Here is a 23,253-nt window from a genome sequence, read left to right on the forward strand (position 1 = left end):
CCCATGGACGATACAACCCATGGAATTCTCCAGGCCGCAATACTGGAGTGGGTAGCCTTTCCCTTCTCCAGGGGATTTTCCCAACCCGGGAATCAAACCCAGGTCTCCTGCGTTGCAGGTGGATTCTTTACCAGCTGAACCACAACGGAGACCCCACAACTCATGATCAAAAAAAACAATCAACCCAGTGGAAAAACTGGCAAAAATCTAAATGGACATTTCTCCAAAGAAGGCACCCAGATGTCCATAAAGCACATGAAAAGATGCTCAGGACCACTCTTACAGAAATGCCAATCAAACTGCAACCAGGTGTCACTCACACCCCTCAGAGGAGCCATCCTCTAAGAGATCTACAAGGATGAAAAGCTGCGAAGGGCGAGGAAAACAGGGACTCTTCCTACACTGTGGGCGGGGGTGGAAATGAGTGGGTGCGGCCACAAACGAAAACAGTATGGCTATTCCTTAGAACACTACACGAAGACTTAACACATGATCCGGCAAGCCCACTCCCGGTCTTAGATTGGGAGAAAATCAAAACTGAAAATGATGGTTGCACCCCTATTTTCAGGGCAGCATTATTGACAATCTCCAAGACAGAACATAAATGAAATTGTCCATCAATAGAGAAATAACGAGGAACTGGCCCAGCAAAACTCAACCATCGAAACTAATGAAAACAAGTCATTTTAGGAACATGGATTGACCGAGAGATTTACCAAACTGAGTGAAGCCAGTCAGAGAGGGAAAGCGAAGGATCACATACACGGAGAATCTATAAATTCCTCAGGTGAACTAATTCATAAACTGAGACAGAATCACAGATATAGAAACACGAGTTTACGAATTTTTTTTAAGTTTGGGGAAGAGAAACATTAAGAGATTGGGGTTTACAGATATACACTACTTATTTTCAGATAGATAATCAAAATGGACCTACCGAATAGCACAGGAAGTCTACTGAATATACTCAAAGAACCTATATGGGAAAAGACCCCAAAAAATAATTGAAAAGATGTACCTCTATGTATAACTGAATCAAGTTCTTGTCAACCTAAAATAAACACAACAGAAATCAACTCTACTTCAATAGAAAATAAAAGTTAACCGTAATAAATGAATAGATAATTGTGACGCATGAGGAAATGCTGCCGCCTCGTGGCCACTTTTGGTACAGCAACGGAAAATCCTGGGCTGAACGCACTTCGCGTTCACCAGGACTCAGGGGCTGTAAGGAAGAAACTCCTGCCTGAAGAAACGTCCTAGGTGCGTCGGGGAAAAAGAGGCAAGTCAGGGCAAAAGATCATGAGGCCGATCTCCAAAGCTCAGTTTTACTCACACTGTTGAAAAGTTATCAACTGTGTGAAATATTATAGAAATGTAAATCAAAACTGCAAGTCAAAAATGTAAAAGAAGAAACAGAAAGATATACCCATTTGGATGCAGAGTTCCAAGGAATAGCAAGGAGAGATAAGAAAGCCTTCCTCAGTGATCAGTGCAAAGAAAAAAGGAAAACCATCGAATGGGAAACACTAGAAATCGCTTCAAGACAATTAGAGATACTAAAAGAATATTTCATGCAGAAATGGGCACAATAAAGGACAGAAATGGTATGGATCTAACAGATGCGGAAGCTATTAAGAGGAGGTGGCAAGAATACACAGAAGAACTGTACAAGAAAGATCTTAATGACCAAGATAACCACGATGGTGTGATCACTCACCTAGAGTCAGACGTCCTGGAACGCGAAGTCAAGTGGGCCTTAAGAAGCATCACTATGAACAAACTAGTGGAGGTGATGGAATTCCAGCTGAGCTATTTCAAATCCTAAAAGATGATGCTGTTAAAGTCCTGCACTCAATATGCAGGGAAATTTGGAAAACTCAGCAGTGGCCACAGGACTGGAAGAGGTCAGTTTTCATTCCAATCTGAAAGAAAGGCAATGCCAAAGAATGCTCAGACTACAGCACAATTGCATTCATCGCACACTGGGCTTCCCTGGTGGCTCAGAGGTTAAAGTGTCTGCCCGCAATTCGGGAGACCTGGGTTCGACCCCTGGGTAGGGAAGATCCCCTGGAGGAGGAAATGGCAACCCACTCCAGTATTCTTGCTGGAGAATTCCATGGGCAGGAGCCTGGTAGGCTACAGTCCACGGGGTCCCAAAGAGTTGGACACAACTGAGCGACTTCACTTTCTCTTTCTTTCACAGACCAGTAAAGTAATGCTCAAAATTCTCCAAGTGAGGCTTTAACAGTATATGAATCGAGAACTTCCAGATGTTCACGTTGTATTTAGAAGAAGCAGAGGAACCAGAGATCAAAAGGAGGGGAGCCCTAAAGGAAAAACAAAATAACCCTCAGGATAAAAAAATGTTACAACCAAGGTGAAAATAAAGAATTCATCCCCAGAACATGTAAACAACTCATGCTATTCAATAGAAAAAGCAGAAGAGGGCAAAGATCTAAACGGATATTTCTCCCCAGCAGACATCCAGGTGGCTATAAAGCACAGGAAAAGATGCTCACATCACTAGTTATTAAAGAAATTAAAATCAAAACTACAAGAACGTATCACCTCACATAGCTCAGAATGGCCTATGTCTTAACGTTTACGAACAAAATGGCAGAGAGGACGGGGAGACACGGAACGCTCCTGCACTGATGCTGGCAGTGAGCTGTAAGCAGTCAGGGTGGAGGACAGGGAGGAGCTTCCATAAACAAGGGGAAAGGGAAGGAATTTACTCTCTCCCTAACTGGGAACAGAAGAAAAAATCCAAATTGCTTGAAGATTAAATGGACGGAAGATCACTCTAATCCTCTTGAGGGAAATATAGGCACACACACTTTGACATGAATCACAACACGTTCTTTTTGAATCTATGTTTAGAATAATTAAAACTAAAACAAAACTTTAAAAAGGCACCTCATCACCTTAAAAACTTAGGTACTGCAAGGGCAACCCTAAAGGAAAGAAAAAGACAACCCTCAGAATGGGAAAATAAATGTTTGCAACACATGTTTAAAATAATGAATTCATCTTCCAACATGCAAACTGCTCACACAGCTCATGATAAAGCTGCAAAAAAAAAAAAAAAAAAAAAAAAACAAACCCTGTCAGTCCAAAAGAAAAATCGGCAAAGATCTAAATGGATATTTCTTCAAGGAAGGCACCCAGATGGCCATAAAACACATGAAAAGATGCTCAGGATCACTTTTAGACAAACACTAATCAAAACTGCAGTGAGGTATCACACCCCGCAGAACATCCATCTTCCAAAAGGGCTTCAAAGGTTAATTGTTGCTGAGGGCAAGGGTCATGGAGAATCCTCCTACATTGTGGGTGGGAGTGTAATTGAGTGGATGCAGCCACAAGGAAAAGAGTGTGGAAATTCTTTAAACACTAAATATAGACATGCCACACGATCTGGCAAGCCCACCCCTTGTCTTACACCCAGAGAAAATCATGATTTAAAATGATAGCTGCACCTCTATTTTCAGGGCAGCACTACAGACAATATCTAAGACAGAGCATCAACCAAAGTTCCATCTATAGAGAAATGAAGAGTCTCATGTCCATCTAAACACCGGAATACACTCCAAAAGAATGGATGAATGACATTTTCAGGAGCATGGATGGACTGAGAATTTATCATACTCAGTGAAGTCAGAGATGAAAGAATTATCACTTAGAGGGGGCATCTATACATTTATACAAATTAACTATAAACAGAAACAGACTCACAGACTTAGAAACCCAACTTACGACTTAAAAAAAAAAATGTAGTGGCAGGGAGACATTTAGAGATGGCGATTAACAAAAACACACTACTTTTTATCAGATAGATAATGCCAGAGGACCTACCACATAGCACAAGGAAGTCGCCGGATACACTGGAAGAACCTACATGGGAAAAGATTCCAAAAAAGAACAGAAGAGATATACATCTGTGTATAACTGAATCACGTTCTTGTAAACCTAAAACAAACACAACAGAAATCAACTCTACTCCAATAGAAAATAAAAATTAACCAAAAAATAAAAAAAGAGAAAGAGAGATATCAAGTGAACACTTCATGCAAAGATGGGCACAATAAAGGACAAAAACGGTATGGACCTAACAGAAGTAGACAAAACCCACTGAAATGTTGTGAAGTGATTGGCCTCCAACTAATAAAATAATATTAAAAAAAAAAAAAGATAATGAGGAGAAGTGGCAAGGATACAGAGATGAACTATACTGGGCTTCCCCTGTGGCTCAGCGGGTAAAAAATCCTCCTGCAATGTGGGAGACCTAGGTTCGAACCCTGAGCTGGAAAGGTTCCCTGGAGAAGCAAAGGCTACCCACTCCAGTATTCTGGCCTCGAGAATTCGACAAACTGTATAGTCCATGGGGTCACAAAGAGCAGGACATGACTATTAATGAGAGGTGGTGAAAATACACAGATGAACTAAACTAAAAAGATCTTGTCACATCAGATAAGGTCGATGGTGTGATCACTCACCTAGAGTCAGAAATCCTGGAGTGAGAAGTCAAGTGGGTCTTAGGAAGCATCACTATAAACAGAGCTATTGGAGATGATGGAATTCCAGCCGAGCTATTTCAAATCCTAAAAGATGATGCTGTGACAGTGCTGCACGCAGTATGCCAGCAAATTTGGAAAGCACAGCAGTGGCTACAGGTTGGAAAAGATCAGTTTTCATTCCAATCCCAAAGAAGATCAATGCCAAAGAATGTTCAAACTTCTGCACAATTGCACTCATTTTACTTGCGAGCAAGGTAATGCTCAAAATCCTACAAGCTAGGCTTCAATAGTATGTGAACTGAGAATGTCCAGATGTGCAAGCTGGATTTAGAAAAGGCAGATGAGTGAGAGATGAAATTGCCAACATCCGTTGGATCATAGAAAAAGCAAGAGAATTCCAGAAAACATCTACTTTTGCTTCACTGAATATGCTAAAGGCTTTGTGTGGATCACAACAAACTGTGGAAAATTCTGAAAGGGCTGGGAATATCAGACCACCTGATCTGCTTCCTGAGAAACTGGCATGCATGTCAAGAAGAAACAATTAGAACTGAACATGGAACAATGAACTGGTTCCAAATTGGGAAAGGAGTACATAAGGCTGTATATTGTCACCTGCTTATTTAACTTATATGCAGATAACATTATGCAAAATGCTGGGTTGGATGAGGCACAAGCTGGAATCAAGATTGCCAGGAAAAATATCAATAACCTCAGATATGCAGATGACACCACCCTTAAGGCAGAAAGCAAAGAAGAACTAAAGAGCCTCTTGATGAATGTGAAAATGGAGAGTGAAAAAGCTGGCTTAATACTCAAAATTCAAAAAACTAAGATCATGGCATCCAGTCCCATCTCTTCATGGCAAAGAAAAGGGGAAACAATGGTAACAGTGAGAGACTTTATTTCCTTGGACTCCAAAATCACTGAACTGGGTGACTACAGCCATGAAATCAAAAGATGCTTGCTCCTTGGAAGAAAAGCTGTGACAAACCTAGAGAGCATGTTAAAATGCAGAGACATCACTTTGTCAACAAAGGTCTGTCTAGCCAAAGCTATGGTTTTTCCAGTAGTCATGTATGGATATGAGATTTGGACCGTAAAGAAAGCTGAGTGCCAAAGAATTGATGCTTTTGAACTGTGGTGTTGGAGAAGACTCTTGGGAGTCCCTTTGACAGCCAGGAGATCAAACCAGTGCATCCTAAAGGAAATCAGAGCTGAGTATTCATTGGAAGGACTGATGCTGAAGCTGAAACTCCAGTACTTTGGCCACCTGATGCTAAGAGCCAACTCATTGGAAAAGACCCTGATGCTGGGAAAGATTGAGGGCAGGAGAAGGGGGCGACAGAGGATGAGATGGTTAGATGGCATATCATCAACTCAATGGACATGAGTTTGAGCAAGCTCTGGGAGTTGGTCATGGACAAGGAGGCCTGACGTGCTGCAGTCCATGGGGTCACAAAGAGTCGGACACGACTGAGCGACTGAACAACATTGCGGTCTCGTGAGAGAGGAAGGCATTGGAGAATGTGTAAAGAGTCTAGAATGTGACTTCCCAAAGAGCTTTATAGAAAGCACCTTTACGGTAGTAGGCAATAGCTAAAACCCAGATCCTGAGATCTCTATCAGAATAACACTCAGTCAAAAATAAGGGTGGACCTTTGTCTTTATGAGGAGGGCAGCATGACTTTATACAAGTAAAGTTAGAGAGTGACCACTAGTGTAGAGCGAAGGAGGCAGAGAACTCAAGAAAGAAGGAGGTTAGAATCATGTGAATCATCATGAAGCTTTCTGTCTGTACTCAAAAACTCCCATTTATTTCTCAATAGCAGAGATCGTAGGATGCAGGAGACTCCAGGAGACATTCTACAAGTGAAGGAACCCAAACCCTGAGGGTAGATAAGGGATTCTGGAAGGAAGCTATCCTCACCCAAGCAGGCCAGGTTCCAGTAGTTCTGTAACATCACATCCCTGGACAATATCCACTGATCAAGGTCCAGGCATTCCCGCTCCTCTTGAAAGGTTGTTGCTGAAACACAGAAGATGCCTGGATTCTTGGCCCCCGAAGAAGAATTCTATCCGGGGCCACAGATGAGGCTTGACCACTCAGAGCTTTTGTGTAATAGCATTTTATTAAAGTATAAGAGAGGTAGAGAAAGCTTCTGAAATAGACATCAGAAGGGGGCAGAAAGAGTGCCCACTCATTAGTGTTGGCAAGGGAGATATATACCTTTTAATTAGTCATCACAATTAATCAATAGAATGTCTGGAGGCTGTAAAGATCTTACTAGACCCACTCCAATAATTTACATTTTCAGATAACAGGGTGAGCCAGAAGGTTTTTCAGGAAGGAGAAACTGTCCTCAAGCGGGATACATTGTTGTTGTATAATCCCTAATACAGTTTAAAGTGAGTTATGTAACTGATGAAGACTAAGGAATGTAGACCAAAAAAAGTTTGTCCTTTCCTCCTCCTTGAGAATTCCAGACCCCTCTCTCCTTGGGGACCCCCGGACTTCTTATCAACCTACCTAGGAACTGACTCTCTTTTTTTATGGTTTTTTTTTTTTCTTTTTTCTATCTTTTTTTTTTTTTTTGGAACTGACTTTATTACTCTTGAGTGAAGTCTATGGCTAGACCCTGGAATGTCAGCCATCCCTGAAATACAAAGTACATACGCCATGTGACTGTGGGAAGACTTCCTTATGTGACCCAAGATGAAAACAGCAAGTTCAGAGAACTAGTTTTTCAATGAGAAGTGTCTGATGTTACGCAATAATATACTTTTTTACATAGCAATATGCGCTACCATATTTCTAACCTGAAGAAAACAGGATGACATATGATGCACAAAGCCACTTGGACTTCCCTGCTGGCTCAGACGGTAAAGAAACTTGTCTGCAGTGCGGGTGACCTGGATTTGATCCCTGGGTGGGGAAGATCCCCTGGAGAAGGAAATGGCAACCCACTCCAGTATTCTTGCCTGGAGAATCTTATGGAGAGAGGAACCTGGCAGGCTATATAGTCCATGCGGTCACGAAGAGTGGGACATGACTGAGAGACTATGATTCATTCATTCATCTGGGAGAAAAATTATAAAATGTGATCAACAGTGGCATACTTACTTTTGAGGATTTTCCTTGTGTTCCACAGGATAAATATCAATCAAAGCAGGATTTTTTTAAAAGCACATTGTGATTCAAGAATTCTAGAGTGGGGCCACAGTTTTTCCTCTTGAACAAGCTTAGTTTTAACTAAATGTCTGGTTGATAAATGTCCATTGTGAATAGCACGGAGGTAAAAGAACCATGGCTGATAGCCATGGCATCCAGTCTCATCACTTCATGGCGAATAGATGGGGGAACAATGGAAACAGTGAGAGACTTTATTGTTTTGGGCTCCAAAATCACTGCAGATGGTGACTGCAGTCATGAAACTAAAACGCTTACTCCTTGGAAGAAAAACTATGACCAACTTAGACAGCATATAAAAAAGCAGAGACATTACTTTGTCAGCAAAGGTCTGTCTAGTCAAAGTTATGTTTTTTCTAGTAGTCATATATGGATGTGAGAGTTGGACTATAAAGAAAGCTGAGTGCCAAAGAATTGATGCTTTTGAATGGTGGTGTTGGAAAAGACTCTTGGGAGTCCCTTGAACTGCAAGAACATCCAACCAGTCCATCCTAAAGGAAATCAGTCCTGAATATTCACTGGAAGGATTGATCCTGAAGCTGAAACTCCAATACCTTGGCCACCTGATGTGAAGAACTGACTCATTTGAAAAGACCCTGATGCTGGGAAAGGTTGAAGGTGAGAGGAGAAGGGGATGACAGAGGATGAGATGGTTGGATGGTGTCACGGACTCAACAGACATATGGTTGAGTAAGCTCTGGGAGTCGGTGATTGTCAGATGTGCTGCAGTCCATGGGGTTGCAGAGAGTTGGACACAACTGAGCAACTGAACTGAACTGAAAAGAGCCAGGTAAGAATTCATAGTTATTATTGAACTTTAAGCGCTTTACAGATTTTACAGGTTTAATAGATTAGTTAGCAGAGAAAACAACCTTTGACTATTTTTGAACTATAGAACTTTCTAGCGGTTTGTTATTTTTTAAACCTTGAATGAGCCATAAAAATAATTTCAGATCAAAAATATTGCTGTTCAAAATTGTTTGGAATATTTGATCAAATATTCAGAAAATGGTAGAGCTTGTGATTTACTTCAATGGATCTGAGCTCGATTTTATGTAAAAAGAATTAAGTCAACACAGAGACCTGACTGAGCGACTGAACTGAACTGAATGCAGAGACCACTCTAATGGATGTTTTACCAGTTGAGGTAACTGGCAAAAATATCAAAAACAGAAAAAATGTCATATACTGTTAACATTTTCACGCACACAAACATGCACTATTTGGGAGAAAAATTATTCACGTTTATAAAATCAGGAATGGATTTCTGTGCTTAAACCTTATAATTTATTTGTGGCAATATTCTATATTTTTAAAATACATTACAGTGCAAAAACACATAATGACATAAAATAAATCAGTTCTTGGTTCTGAATCTTTTATTCCTTTGAAAATCTCTATCATTTGTGTTCAATTATATTTTAGGTTTAACAGTTAAATATGCATAAGTAACATTCTTGTAAATATTGTAGAAAATACAAAGATGTGATAAGAATTCTGTCTGGAAAATGAGTGCAGAGTATATTATTAACGGAAATGATCAGAGCTGGGCTTGAGTGATGCAAACCTCCATTCCCCAAAAGCAACAACCTTACTAAACACAGGTGAGTGTTCATTTTCCACAGCAAACAGAACTAAGAATGTGTGGTTTGCTACATTAATTTTGTCAGCTTGTACACATCCCTGAGTAAATCTTTCAAAAATCCTTTTTAAAGACAGAAAGCAGGAACATCACAGTTGCAATATCACAGAAGCACCTGAACCAGAAAACGTGAGGTGTGATGGGATAAATGTTAGCAGTGATCTGAATCCTGAAAAATATCAGTTTTATACAAAATTCACTTCTTATGTAACTTCCATGTTCTGTATCCTAAGACTACACTTAAGAGTGAGTCCTTCCTGCCAACATGGAGAAGGGTCTCTCATACTTTTCTCCTTCTTTTCCCCAAACGTCCTGTGGAACTCTGGACCACTGGGGTAATTCTGTTCATAAGGACATATTCTTAATCCTGTTCTAAATGTTTGGAGTTGTGTATGCATGTAAATTCATCGCTAATTTCCCTTACTTCTCTAAGATCCCAAGACTGAACCACATGCCAGTGGGAATCTCAGAACCTGTGCCTCCCCATGTTTATTTCTCACAAAGGGAATATTTTCACTTGTTGAAAGTCACTAATTCAGGTTGAGAATTCATCATGCTCCATAGAAAGCCAGAATTCATCATGCTCCCTACAGACAAGGGAGACAAGGTTCTGGTACACAAGGGGGAAGTGGTCTAAAGAGCCAGTCCTCACCATGGTAAGAAAAGGAAAAAATAAGAAGTTGATAACAAACACCCCAGGCAGAAAAATTAGAAGCTGAGCACTAAAGGTTTGCAGGTTCCCTCAGTCTAGGCATTTCAGGAGGAAAAGCAGACAGCCCCAGACCCAGGACAGGACATGTACCTGAGAAGCTGTCGTTTCCTCCTCTTCTTCCTCCTGCTCTGCTTCTTCTCTGGGGATGTTATGCAGCGAACATATGTCTGCATCTTGAGAAAATACCTTCAAAGCCATCCGCACAGCTCTTTAACCTGCAACTACTTCACCACTACAGACAGAAGGACCTTGAAAAGCTGAAAATACTCACCTCTCCTGTCCTCCGTCTCAGGAGAGATTCAGGAACAATCACTTCCTACCTGGAGACCAGTCTGTGAACTAATTTCTTGATTGTTCTCTCCCCATAGAGAGCTCCTAACCCTCTGCTCACAGAGATGATGTGAGTTGACTTCCGGATCCAAATCCACCTAGACCAACCCCGCAGCCTCTCCTTGGACTGACGCTGGGCCTCAAGTCTCACAAATGGACCAGGAGCCGCGTCCTTAACCCGGACCTCCCCTTAGAATCCCCTGGAGCACTTCCTACACACCACACTGATGCTCCCACAGGACCAAGAGAACTCTGTGGGGAGGGCAGCGGGGAGGTTATCACTTAACTCTGGTCATGTGATCTTGATAGGAAACCAGGTTGAAACCCTTTAAAAGATTCTTTCTGAACCATTTCAGTGAATATGAACCCCTCAAGGTCAGGTCCCCACTCTAAGAAGTTATGAATCTGCAGGTCTGGAGTGGGGCCATGAAATGAATCTTTAGCAAATTCCGTTTGTTCTGATGCTTCTCCCCCAAAACCCACACTCGGGAGCACTGAGCTTCAGCCCTCACACTCAGCACAGCTGAGACCTCTCAGGAGAGGAGGGTTTAGGGCAGGAGTTTCTTAGGTCAAGGTTAGGACCAAGCAGAGAAAGCTCCAGTGCTTGGGGTTCAGGGCTTTATAAGAGACCCTGGGTGAAGTGCTGTGGGCTCCCCAGGCTGAGTGTGGATGGGTCCATTCAAACCAAGGGGAGCAGGAATCTGGTGAGCACTGTGAGGGTGTCATTGAAGGGGGGAGCCTGTGAAGTAGAACCTGGGGTTCAGCAAGACTGCTGATCACAAGGTGGGTGGTTGTCTAGAGCAGGTGCTCACAGGGCTGGCTGGCGTGAGTTCAAGGAGCTGCATATGCTGCTCCCCAGACAGATGCTGAGGCAGCAACAGCATGGAGCAGTTCAGGGGAGCTCTCAACAGTACTCTGCATAATCCTTATTGGAACCATCACAGTGTCCCAGCAGTTAGAGAGAGGGGAAAGTACAATGGAGAAATGATGGGAAATATCCAATTATTTGAGTCGTAAAGGCAGTAAGGAAACTAATTGTTAGAGATATCATCCCTCTGTGCTAACAAAGAGTTTATTGTTAGGTATTCTTCCCCGTGACCTTAAATCAGTAGGTTGACACTTCATTCATTACTTTGCGGCTTTATCACAAGAAACCGTCAGTTTTATTAACATGTACTATCACACATAGAAAGAATAAAACCTTTTCCAACCCACTGTGTAACTGATTAAATACAGATTACAAGCATAAACAACGATATTCATTCCTCTGATACAATGATCTCAGAACTGTCATTTCTACGGTTACAAAATGGAGGCTAATCATTTACGAATGAAACAAGATGTACACTACTTACATGACTTTTCTGAGAAGGGTTTCCATACATTTCTAGGGTATCAGAGGTATCATTATTTGAAACATGTAAACTAATATTCATGACATCTGTTGATATTATAAAGATACATCAAGAGTTCAGTGAACTGTCATTGTATTTTCCTTCAAATGCAAGTGATATAACTATTGAAAATGTGCATCTTACTTTATTATGTGGAATTACTCCCTGAACACTTATTTCATGGTGACCTATAGGGATGTTTGGCATGAATGACTAACACCTGCATTTAAATGTTCAGTGTACATGCTACATCACTGTGTCCTTAATCTCCTAATGGAGAATAAGTATAAATTATTTCTCTCTAGGATAGAAGGCCTTGTCTCATCTTTGAGTAGCAATCGTCAAAAACATAAATTTGCATACACACTAAAAATGAAGCATAGCAGCATGGAGTAATTTGAGAGTTCAATAACATATCTTGGTTTTCAAATAATCACAAATCGTGTCAATATAAACAAAGATATATTGCTAATAATTGTACATTTCTAAATACCAACCCTTCATCTTGTGATCCATACTAACATACCTATTTTCTATGTTTTAACTATGGATTATTATCTACAATACTTCTCCTGAAGAGGAACTTCAAATTGGATGAATGAACAATCAAATAGAATTGATGAAATGCTTTCAAGTGTGCGGGCTTCCCTGATAGCTCAGTTGGTAAAGAACCCACCTCACACTCCAGTATTCTGGCCTGGAGAATTCCATGGACACAGCCCCTGGGGTTGCAAAGAGTTGGACACGACTGAGCAACTTTCACTTTTTCTAGTGTGCAATTTCTGGTATTTATTTAGATTTAATTTTCATCAAATACTTTTCTACATTTTTTCATGTCATTCGTTATCTTACTTAAATAAATGGTCCTGTATTTCCTGAAGTGTATGTTTAGGACAAACCTCTTTCATCACTTATTACTAGAGTTTCTCTCCAATATGTGCTTTCTGATGTTTAGTAAGGTGAGAGCTCTGATTAAAGCCTATGCCACTTTCCTTACATTTACAAGGTTTTCCCTCCAGTATGAATTCTCTGATGTTGAGTAAGATGTGAGTTCTTGATAAAGGCTTTTCCACATTCTTTACATTTGTAAGGTTTCTCTCCAGTATGAATTATCTGATGGTAAGTAAGACCTGAGGGCTTGCTAAAGTCTTTGTCACAATCCTTACATTTATAAAGCCTCTCCCCAGTATGAATTCGCTGGTGTTGAATAAGAGTTGAGTTCTCACTAAAGGATTTCCCACATTCTGTACATTTATAAGGTTTCTCTCCAGTATGAATTCTCCGATGGTAAATAAGACCTGAGCACTGGTTAAATTCTTTGCCACAATCCCTACATTTATAAGGCTTCTCTCCAGTATGAATTCTCTGGTGTTTAGTAAGAGTTGAGTAGTGACTGAAGGCTTTTCCGCATTCTTTACATTTATAAGATTTCTCTCCAGTATGGATTACTTGATGTTTAGTAAGACATGAGTGCTGTCTAACTGCTTTGCCGCAATCGTTACATTTATAAGGCCTCTCCCCAGTATGAATTCGCTGGTGTTGAATAAGAGTTGAGTTCTCACTAAAGGATTTCCCACATTCTGTACATTTATAAGGTTTCTCTCCAGTATGAATTTTCTGATGGTAAGTGAGACCTGAGCACTGGTTAAATTCTTTGCCACAATCGTTACATTTATAAGGCTTCTCTCCAGTATAAATTCTCTGGTGTTGAGTAAGATTTGACTTCTGATTAAAGGCTTTGCCACACTTCATACATTTGTGTGATTTCTGCTGCATATCAATTACCTGATGTTGAGTAAGACATGAGCTACAAGGAAGCACTTTGCGACATTCTTTACATTTGCTTGGTTTGCCCTAGCATGAACTTGCTGATGCAGACTGAAATGTGAACACCTAAAAATGGCTTTGCCGCTTTCCTTACCTTTGTAAGTTTTCTGCTCTGTATGGATTCGCTGATGTTGAGTAAGCTTTGAGTTCTGATTACAGACTTTGCCACACTTTGTACATTTATAATGCGTCTCCCCTGTATGAATTTGCTGATGTTGACTAAGATTTGAGCAAGACATAAATGCTTTTCCACATTCCTTACATTAATAAGGTTTCTTGCCAGTGTGGATTTGCCGATCTTGACTAAGCTTTGAATTCTGATTAGAGGTATTGCCACACTCTGTACCTTTGAAAGGTTTCCATCCTGAATGAATTTTCCTGTGTCTACTTAGGCTGGATGAGTTAGCAAAGGCTTTCTCACATTTCTTACAGTTGTAACTTTTCTGTGGATCCTGAATATACTGCTGTTGAGTAAGATTTGAAGACTGATTAGAAATATCACTATATTCACAATTATAAGCCTTCTCTCCTGTATGTGTACTCTTCTTTAGTGGAAGACCTGATGTTTGATAAAAGATATCCCTACATGTACTATTTTTAGAATCCTTGTCTGAAGATTGAGGTCCCTGATGTTTCATAGGGTTAGAGTCTTGTCCAGTTTTAGATCCAGTTTCATTGCATGAATAGCTTCTCACTCCATTGTAAATATTCTTGTAATTATTGGGGGTAGAACTCTTACATAAGGCCTGACTCGTGTTATTACATGTGAGAAGTTGTTTCATATTAACCATATCATGATGTGTATTGAACAACGATGGTGGGATTAACTCTTTTCCTTTATTATAAACATTACACATTTTGGAACAGAGAGAAACTGTCTGTTGGTGGAAGAATAATGACCCCTTGCTCACAGATCCCTCAAATTGATTATATTGTGAGTTTTCCCCATCATTTTTAAATATCTGGTTTTTAGACGTGCTTGAATGTATGTGTAATTGAAGCCTGTGTTGAAAGTGGTTTGAAAGAGTATTTGCAGTAGAGACTGGATGACTTTCCAGATTTTCCACATTTCCCTTCAGAGAACGTGTATGTTTCAAAAAATGATTTAAACCTTTGTTTGAAAAGATACACTTCTCTGCAGATGTTGATAACTGAAATGGGTGTTTTCCCCAATTTGACTCACATTGCTCATTTCTTTTGGCAGTAATGTCTGCATTATGTGAAACTGTCTCAGTTCCTTTATGTCCATATAAAGTTCTTCTAGGCCTTTTACAAAGCCCCGTATATTCCTGGTCTTTCATTAAATGTTCATTTCCAAGATGAGCTCTTCCATATGTTCCTAGGTTTGCCTTTTGGATTAAATTTTCTAACCTTGGATTCTTTGACATCAAAGCACAGGTGTTGTGAGAAGACATAGCTGAAAGACACCAAACAAAAGTTTATCAAAGTAAAAGATATCAAATCTACTATCCTCAGTGAATATCCTTAAAAATGTAGAGAAAATAGAGACACAAGAATCAAGATGCAAGAGGATTAGGCAGACTTGGAGTTCATCTCTCTCCACAAATGCATCAAGCATATATCAGAAATGAAACAACTCTCACAGAGGTCCCTCTGAACACTAGCAGAGGACCTACAACACCTGAAAGGACAAGAAAGATTCCCACTTAGCCAGGTAGGACCAAAGAAAGAAGGAAGAGGAGAGGAAGTGGGATGGGACCTGCAACCCTGGGGCGGGGGGGGGGGGTATCTGAAGAGAGGAGATCTCCATGTCCGGAGAAGCCTCTCACTGGGAGAGCTCAGTTGGGACAGAAGGGGAGCCTCATTCTCTGTGGGAAGACAACATGGCAACAGTCTGTGGCAGAAGGACAGAGTGAGACCTGCACATGGGGTACTGACCCCTGCCCTGTCCACCCGCCTGAGAAAGTGTCCACTGCTGCAGACAAGGTCTGGGTGCTGGAACGTGGGGTGTGGAGGGCAGACCCAGGCAGAGGGCTGCTGCTGGCTATGAGGAGACATCCTGAGGGAACGGGAGGGAGGGAGAAGCTCTATAAATGGGTTGCTTGTGGAGGAAGTCTGAACCACCATAGAGCAGAGCGCCATTGTTGAGTGATGCCCAAAGAGAAGAACCCCGCCGCAGCCTCTCTCCCCCTGTGCTGGCCCCTCATCCCTGGCAGTAGGAAGGGCTGCCACCCAGATGGGCTCTATTGAGCCCCCAACATGGCCTCCCCCATGCCCCTCCTCCATTGGCAGACGACTCCTGTGCTCTGGGGCAGCCTCTGTAACAGACACCTGTGCGTGGGCCACATGCTCAGATGGAGCTGAAAGCACAGCTGAGCCCCAGGGTTAAGAAAGAAAAGCTGAAGTCTCTCCTCGCAGCTGCGCTAACCATGCTTTTACACAGGCAACCGGCTTTGTCAACTCAGTCCCTACAGAGCATCTGAAGGACAACCAGGGCTCCCCCAGTCATGGAGGTGTCGCTTTAGCAACTGTAGACTTTGTGGGGATGTACGTGAGGGGGTGGGGTCAGGCCACAGTCTGAGCTGCCCCAGAGCAACACAGTGGATCCAGCTCCATGAAAGCAATTCTGGGCCCTGATTTCACTGGATCTTTGCTGGTGACTTGGTGAAAATAACATCTGAGAGACACCAGGGCCATGTGCAGAGATACCCATGATTAAGGTGGGGCCAAGTGCAGTGCTGATCAGCGTCACATGAGACTCACACAACGCGTGAGCACACCCCGAGGGGAACATCCCCAGAGCAGGAATCCTCAGGGGCTTCTCTCCCAGGGGGTGTGCTCCAATCCCACCTGCCTCTACCACAGATCAGAATCACAGCGAAGAAACAGATCTGGGGGCTCTGTTCCACCAACCAGGGAGCAGACCCACCACAGACAGGGCAGTGACAGCCACAGAGCCACGGGGAAGCTCTCCTCAATATCCAGGGCAGGCTCGGGTCACAGTAACAGTAATCAAAGCCCAGATCAAGGGGAGAAGGGCACAAGTCTGTGGACCAACCTCACCCCCCAGGGGGAAGACAACAGAGCAAGAGGAGCTAGGATCCTGCAGCCTGCAGAACAGACCACAAACCCAGAAAATGTGACAAAATGAGAGGACAAAGAAGTATGGTGTAGAGGAAGAAGAAAGACAAAAAGCTACAAGAACCACTAAATGAAGAAGAGACGGCAGTCTAATGATTACTTTCTGACTTAAGTCATCTTAAATGGAGACACCACTAGGTGCCTTCTAACTCTTTAACCCACTTCTTATTTTAGCGTGTCCTATTAGATGTTTCGGAGAAGGCAATGGCACCCCACCCCAGTACTCTTGCCTTTAGAATCCCAAGGACGGAGGAGCCTAGTAGGCTGCAGTTCATGGGGTCGCTAAGAGTCGGACACGACTGAGGGACCTCACTTTCACTTTTCACTTTCATGCATTGGAGAAGGAAATGGCAACCCACTCCACTGTTCTTGCCTGGGGAATCCCAGGGACAGGGGAGCCTGGTGGACTGCCGTCTACGGGGTCGCACAGAGTCGGACACGACTGAAACGACTTAGCAACAGCAGCATTAGATGTTTCAATCTAAACATCAGAAATGATACTGACGTAGGTCTAATCAGAAAGTGAGGACACATAGAACAAAGTCTGGGGAAGCTGATAACAAGATTAATTAATAAAGAAGTAGTTCTTGAGAAATTAAATAAGAAATGAGACTTTAAAAATATGGTGGGAACACAGGGGACACTATCAATGCTCTGCGGAGATCTAGTTGGGAAGGAAATCTAAAAGAGTAGGTATATACTAAAACCGATTCTCTTTGCTGTACAACATTGTAAACCAGTTGTACTCCAATGAGAATGTTTTTAAAAGATTATATTACCTAAAAATTGTAATAGCTTGAAACCATTAAAAATATAGTGGAAAATGTTTTAAGATCTTATGCCAATTTATTTGAAAATTCTTTGAGCTAATTGAATATATTTAAGTCTTTTAGCATTGAGGAATTGCGGCAAATACACTTAACGTTTCATATGAGTTCATATGAAGGAAACAGAAACTTTGAAGTAACACTGAGATTTGCATTCTTTCTCTTTAGGGAGGTTTTGGTTTATGCAGTGAAGAAATTACTTAAATTTAAAATGTATAAGATCATATTTGTAGCTTCCAGTGTTTTAGAAATTATAAGTCAGAAAAAACCCCTCTGTCCACAGTATTCCTACAACTTTGGCAGTATGTCTACAATTCCACTCACATACTACCATCTAGCGGTAGAAACAAGCTTTAATAGGAGCATCTTAGAGTCATTCAGAAACGTGCACAGTTTTCCTAGGGCCCCCAGGAAATACAATAGTAACTGATTCATGCACATTGTCACAGGCCAAGAGAAGGTTTTCAGTTCTCACTGTGATTGAGAAAAGTAATCAGTGGAGATGAATTCAGGAATGAATTAAGAGACAGGATGGGACACGTGATATCCGCCTAAGACAGCAGCAGAAAGAAACCCAGGCTTCTCTAAAATCATTTCCACTGAAGCAGATCTTCCCAAACCACATGACAGAGGATGAATTCCTTACTGATCCTTGGACCTGTCATTGAGTCATCGGCTCCATCCATTCACACCTACCTGTGTATATGGCTGGCATCTCCAGTCTCCTTACATCCCAGGGATTCTTCATTTGCTCCAGAAAGGTGATCAGGTCCGGCTTAGAGACCACAAGACCTGCTATCAGGAAAAGGAGTGTTTGTGTTGCTAGAGACTCATCAGTTCCCACTCTAACATGTATTCAGGTGAGAAGAGAAGGCACGTGTGCTAAGTCGCTCCAGTCATGTCTGACTCTTTGCCACCCTATGGACTATAACCCACCAGGCTCCTCTGTCCATGGGATTCTCCAGGCAAGAATACTGGAGTGGGTTGCCATGTCCTCCTCCAGGAGATCTTCTCAACCCAGGGATCGAACCTACTTCTTTTACGTCTCCTGCATTGGCAGGCAGGGTCTTTACCCCTGGTGCCACCTGGGAAGCCCGGAGAAGGCATGGTAGAATATTAATACAGTCTAGAAATAAAGTATTTGGGGACATTATTTCCTAGGCTGCATTAACATTCTCTGGTGGCTCAGCTGGTAAAGAAACCACCTGCAATGTGGGAGACCTGTGTATTGATGCCTGGGTTGGGAAGATCCTCTGGAGGAGGGAAAGGCTACCACCTCCAGTATTCTGGCCTGGAGAATTCCATGGACTATTCCATGGGATCGTAAAGAGTCGGACACAATACTGTAATCTTGCTCATTATATTAACACTGTAGAGAAGGCATGGTTGAATGTTAATATAGCCTAGAAAATTATATCCTGAAACACTTTATCGAATGCACTTTTATAACACTAACAAATACATAAAGAAAAGATCTTGAGATTCTAGTCAAGTACTACTAAGGCCAAAGTAAGTAACTAGTAGAAATCTGATTTGAAAAGGAGAGTGGCACCCTCTTATACCACAGAACCTAGAGAATTACCACTAACCTAGAAGAAGGTGGCAGATCACATCAAGGAAAAGTCAGAATCATAATGAATCATCATAAAGTCTTCTTTCTCAACTCAGAAACACCCATTTTCCCATAGAAAGCAGGGATCTAAAACTATTGTAAGAAGCAGAAGATTCTAGGAGACATTCTAGAAATACAGGAACCAAAACCCAGCGGGTAGATAAGGGATTCTGGAAAGAAGGTATCCTCACCCAAGGAGGCCAGGTTCCTGTAGTTCTCTAACATCACGTCCCTATACAATTCCCGCTGACCGAGAAACAGGCATTCCCACTCCTCTTGAGTGAAGTCTATGGCCACATCCTGAAATGACAGCCGTCCCTGAAATACAAAGTACAGATGCCATGGGGCCGTGGGAAGTCTTCCTAATGTGATCCAAGATGAAACCAGCCAGAGAAATGGTTTTGATTTAGGAGAGTGGCTGATATTATACAATATAATTTTTACACAGTAATGTTTTCTACCACATTTTTAACCCCAAGAAAAGAGGATGAGATATGATCCATCAACCACTACAGAAATTCTCCTGATTTAGAAGAAAAATTACAAAACAATCAGATCAACATTGGCATATTTATTTTTGAGTGTTGTACTCAGTTGACAGAGGATAAACTGTCTATCAAAAGAAACAGGAAATATTTTTAAAAAGCACTTCCTGATCCAAATGTTCTGGAGTGGGCTCAGTATGTCACATTGTTAACAAGCTTATTTGAACTAGTAATGTTGAAAATTCTCCTCCATGAGTGACAATGTTTGAACAGCAACGAAGCAGAATAGTAAGGAAAGAATTCATATTTAACTTTAAACTTTAACTGCTTTACAGATTTTACAGGTCTGATAGGATAGTAACCTCGGTGACAAGAATCACTTTAATGATCTGGTACATACTATATATCTTTCTGACAGTTTTTCAGAGTCTTGAATGTATAACAGAAATAATGTAAAATCTATAATGTTGCTGTTGCATCTTTTGGCAAATATTTTAACAAACATTCTTTAGATGACAGCTTAACTTTTACTTCAGTTTATGACTCTAGACTTTAATAAAACACAGACAAATGCACAGAGCTAACTCTAATGAAAGTTTATAGAAATTTCTGTATTTGTAAATAATACTAAAAGCAAGAAAAGTGTTAGTCACTCAGCTGTGTCCTACTCTTTGCAACCCCAGGGCCTGTAGCCTGCCAGGCTTCTCTGTCCATGGGATTCTCAAGGCACGAATACTGCAGTGAGTAGCTATTCCCTGCTTCAGGGAATCTTCAAAAAAGAAAAAGAAAAACATCAATCAAATGATGTTAACATGTTCATTCATACAGACATACACTAAAATGGGATACTTATTAATAGTAATAGAGAAAAATTGTGATGTCAATAAAAGCAGGATAATTTTTAACTGATTGAAAGTGTACACAAATATTTGAGGATGATATTATTTTAATTTTTTAAAAATAGACTAGGGTGCAGACATATACAATGATAAAAAATTAGAGAGCTCTGGTTCTGAACCTTTTAATGTCCTGCAAAGTCTGTATCATTTGCATGGAGCTATATTTTAAAATTTAACACAGCTGAACATAGATTAGCACTAATATGATTCTTGTAAACATTTTGGAAAATACAGAAATGTGACGAGACTCTATCTGTGATTTGAGTGTGGAGTGTACTGGAAATGATCAGGCCTGGGCTTGAGTGATGAAAACCCCCACTCCTAAACCCCAGCATTTCTACTAAACACGCGTGAGTGTTGTCAAGTGCCAGTGGCTCAACAACAAAAACAAGGGCGTTTGCCATCTGCCTCTGGGGAGAAGGAACCGTTTAGTGCTCCAACTGTTGACTTCAATTCCCTCGAGGGAGTTCAGGGTGGATTGAAGCATTCTGCTTCAGCAAAATCTGGTGGCACAGGTCTTTAGAGAGTTAAATATTTTCAAGAACTGCTTTCATGATCCCAATCCTTGCATCTCTTCATATCTAGAAAAGCACTAAACCACTAAATGATGACATCAGCTCCCCACAACTGGCAGAAAACCTTTTGTAAAGTAAGCGCTTGACTGCACTGAATTCCCCCTTCACCAAAATCACATACTGACCTTCCCCCACTGTCTCTTTGGAGCAGTCTCTCAGAGCTATATGAGGTGCTGTACCCTGGGCGGCTGTCCTCATTTTGCCCCAAATAAAACTTAATTCACATCTCTCAAATTGTGCATCTGTTTTAGCTGACAGTGTTCATTTTTCAAAGCAAAGAGTGACTAAGAAGATACGGCATTTCCTCATTAACTGTGATAGGCATATCCATCACTTTTTCTTTCCAAGACCCTTGTTCAAGACAGAAAAAAAAAAAATGAATTTCATAGCGTGGAAATCTCACAGAAGCACCTGAACCAGTGAACATCAGAGGTCATAGGGTACATGGAAAAATGCATTATCACTGCCAGGTATTTTGGCAATATTAGGAAAACCAAGTTCTCAATCTATCAAGAAAAATGTCAGTTTTCTGCAATTTCCACCTCCTATATACCTCCCATGATCTGTAGCTTAATAGTCCATTTTTTAGTACATATTTCTTACCAGTATAGAGGATTGTCTATGCTACTTTAACTTCTGACAAGTTCTGGAATGCTGAGTTCATTCTATTAACAAGGACATTTTTTTACTCCTGTTCTTCCTGTTCTAAAGAGCTGAATTGCATTCACATGTCAATTCATCATGACATTTCCACGACTTCCCTAAGATCCCAGCACCGAACCACATCCCAAAGGGAATCTCAGATACCAGTGCCTCCCCGTGTTCATCTCTCACACAGTGAATGTGTTCAACATTGAAAGTCGCTATTTCATGCTGAGAATTCAACATGCTTTAGAGCCGGGATACAGACAATGGAGAAAAGGCTCTGGGACATCAGGGAGATGAAACCTGAAGAGCTGGTTTTCACTATTAAAAAAAAAAGGAAAAAATAAGGTGATAACAAGCATCCTAAGCAGAAAAATTAGCAGCAGAGAACTAAAGGTTTGCAGTCCAGGCATTTCAGGGAGAAAAGGACACGCACCTGAGAAGCTGCCATTTCCTCCTCTTCTTCCTCCTGCTCTGCGTCTTCTCTGGAGATGTTACATCCCAAACTCACATCTGCATGTTGAGTAAACACCTTCAAAAACATCCATGCAGCTGTTTAACCTGCAACTGCTGCAGGGAAAGAGAACATGTTTTCCTGTTTCCCTCACCCTTTTCTGAGCTCCTTTTTGACTTTCTGTGTTCCCTATCTGTAGTGGGGAATCAAGACTAACCTGATAATGCTAATCACATCCTGGTGCTCTACACTATTTGCAGATCGTCCGGGCTAGTTCTTCTCCTTCCTTTTCGAGTTACAGAGAACAGCTCACGAGAGACAATGGACCCTGCTTCTGGGCTACCTGACCCAGCCTTGAGGGTTTTGAAAAAAATGCAAGAGGAAGACCTGCATTCAGAACCCTGAGGGGAAACCTTACACCGGAGACCTCAGGAAAGGAGGGTTTAGGGAGGGAACTTCTAGAAACAAAGAAGGTCAACCTGATGCCCTGGGGAGGGGCTCTTTCTAGGATGCCTGTGTTGATCCACAGCCTGACTGTACCCTTGGGGTCTGGGAGGGGAGAGGTGAGTGAGTGGTGGGAATCACCTGGGGGTCTTGGGTTCCTGTCAGGCTTTACTTGCAAAATTCTTCCCAAAGATCTCCCTTGTCCTTAGTTTTTTTCAGCACCCCTCTGCAGCCTGGGGACACAGGTTTTCACAAAATGATTTGCTTTGTGACCACCTCTCTGCAGGCGTGGCACCTCCAACTTCAGAGACCAGGAGCCTGGAGGCATTTCCTTCCCCGCTTTCTTGGAAAAGAAACTGTTGCAGGAAGGGGGACCCCTTCCAGGGCCCGAAACTGGGCTCTAGTCTAACACTCGGAAATGAATTGTCCAAGGAGATGCATGTGCTGACAAAGCAAGAGATTTTATTGGGAAGGGCATCTGGGGGGAGAGCAGAAGGGTAAAGTAACCCAGGAGAACTGCTCTGCCACGTGGCTCGCAGTCTTGGGTTTTCTGGTGATGGGATTAGTTTCTGGGTGGTCTTTGGCCAATCATTCG

General features: G+C 41.7%; 2 protein-coding genes across 2 annotated transcripts in view; both read right to left on the reverse strand.

Moving 5' to 3' along the window:
• LOC136161629 (small ribosomal subunit protein uS14-like) overlaps positions 1-23,253 on the reverse strand; it is a 539,148-nt gene that overhangs the window by 187,257 nt on the left and 328,638 nt on the right. The window lies entirely within an intron of this gene.
• On the reverse strand, positions 12,706-22,304 carry LOC136157550 (zinc finger protein 98-like). The gene is given in 6 exon segments (XM_065919402.1): positions 12,706-12,789; positions 12,791-13,595; positions 14,987-15,032; positions 18,241-18,336; positions 19,348-19,474; positions 22,197-22,304. Coding segments are annotated over 6 exon segments (1,266 nt in total).

Source organism: Muntiacus reevesi, chromosome 2, assembly GCF_963930625.1.
Source record: "Muntiacus reevesi chromosome 2, mMunRee1.1, whole genome shotgun sequence".
Lineage (NCBI taxonomy): Eukaryota > Metazoa > Chordata > Mammalia > Artiodactyla > Cervidae > Muntiacus > Muntiacus reevesi.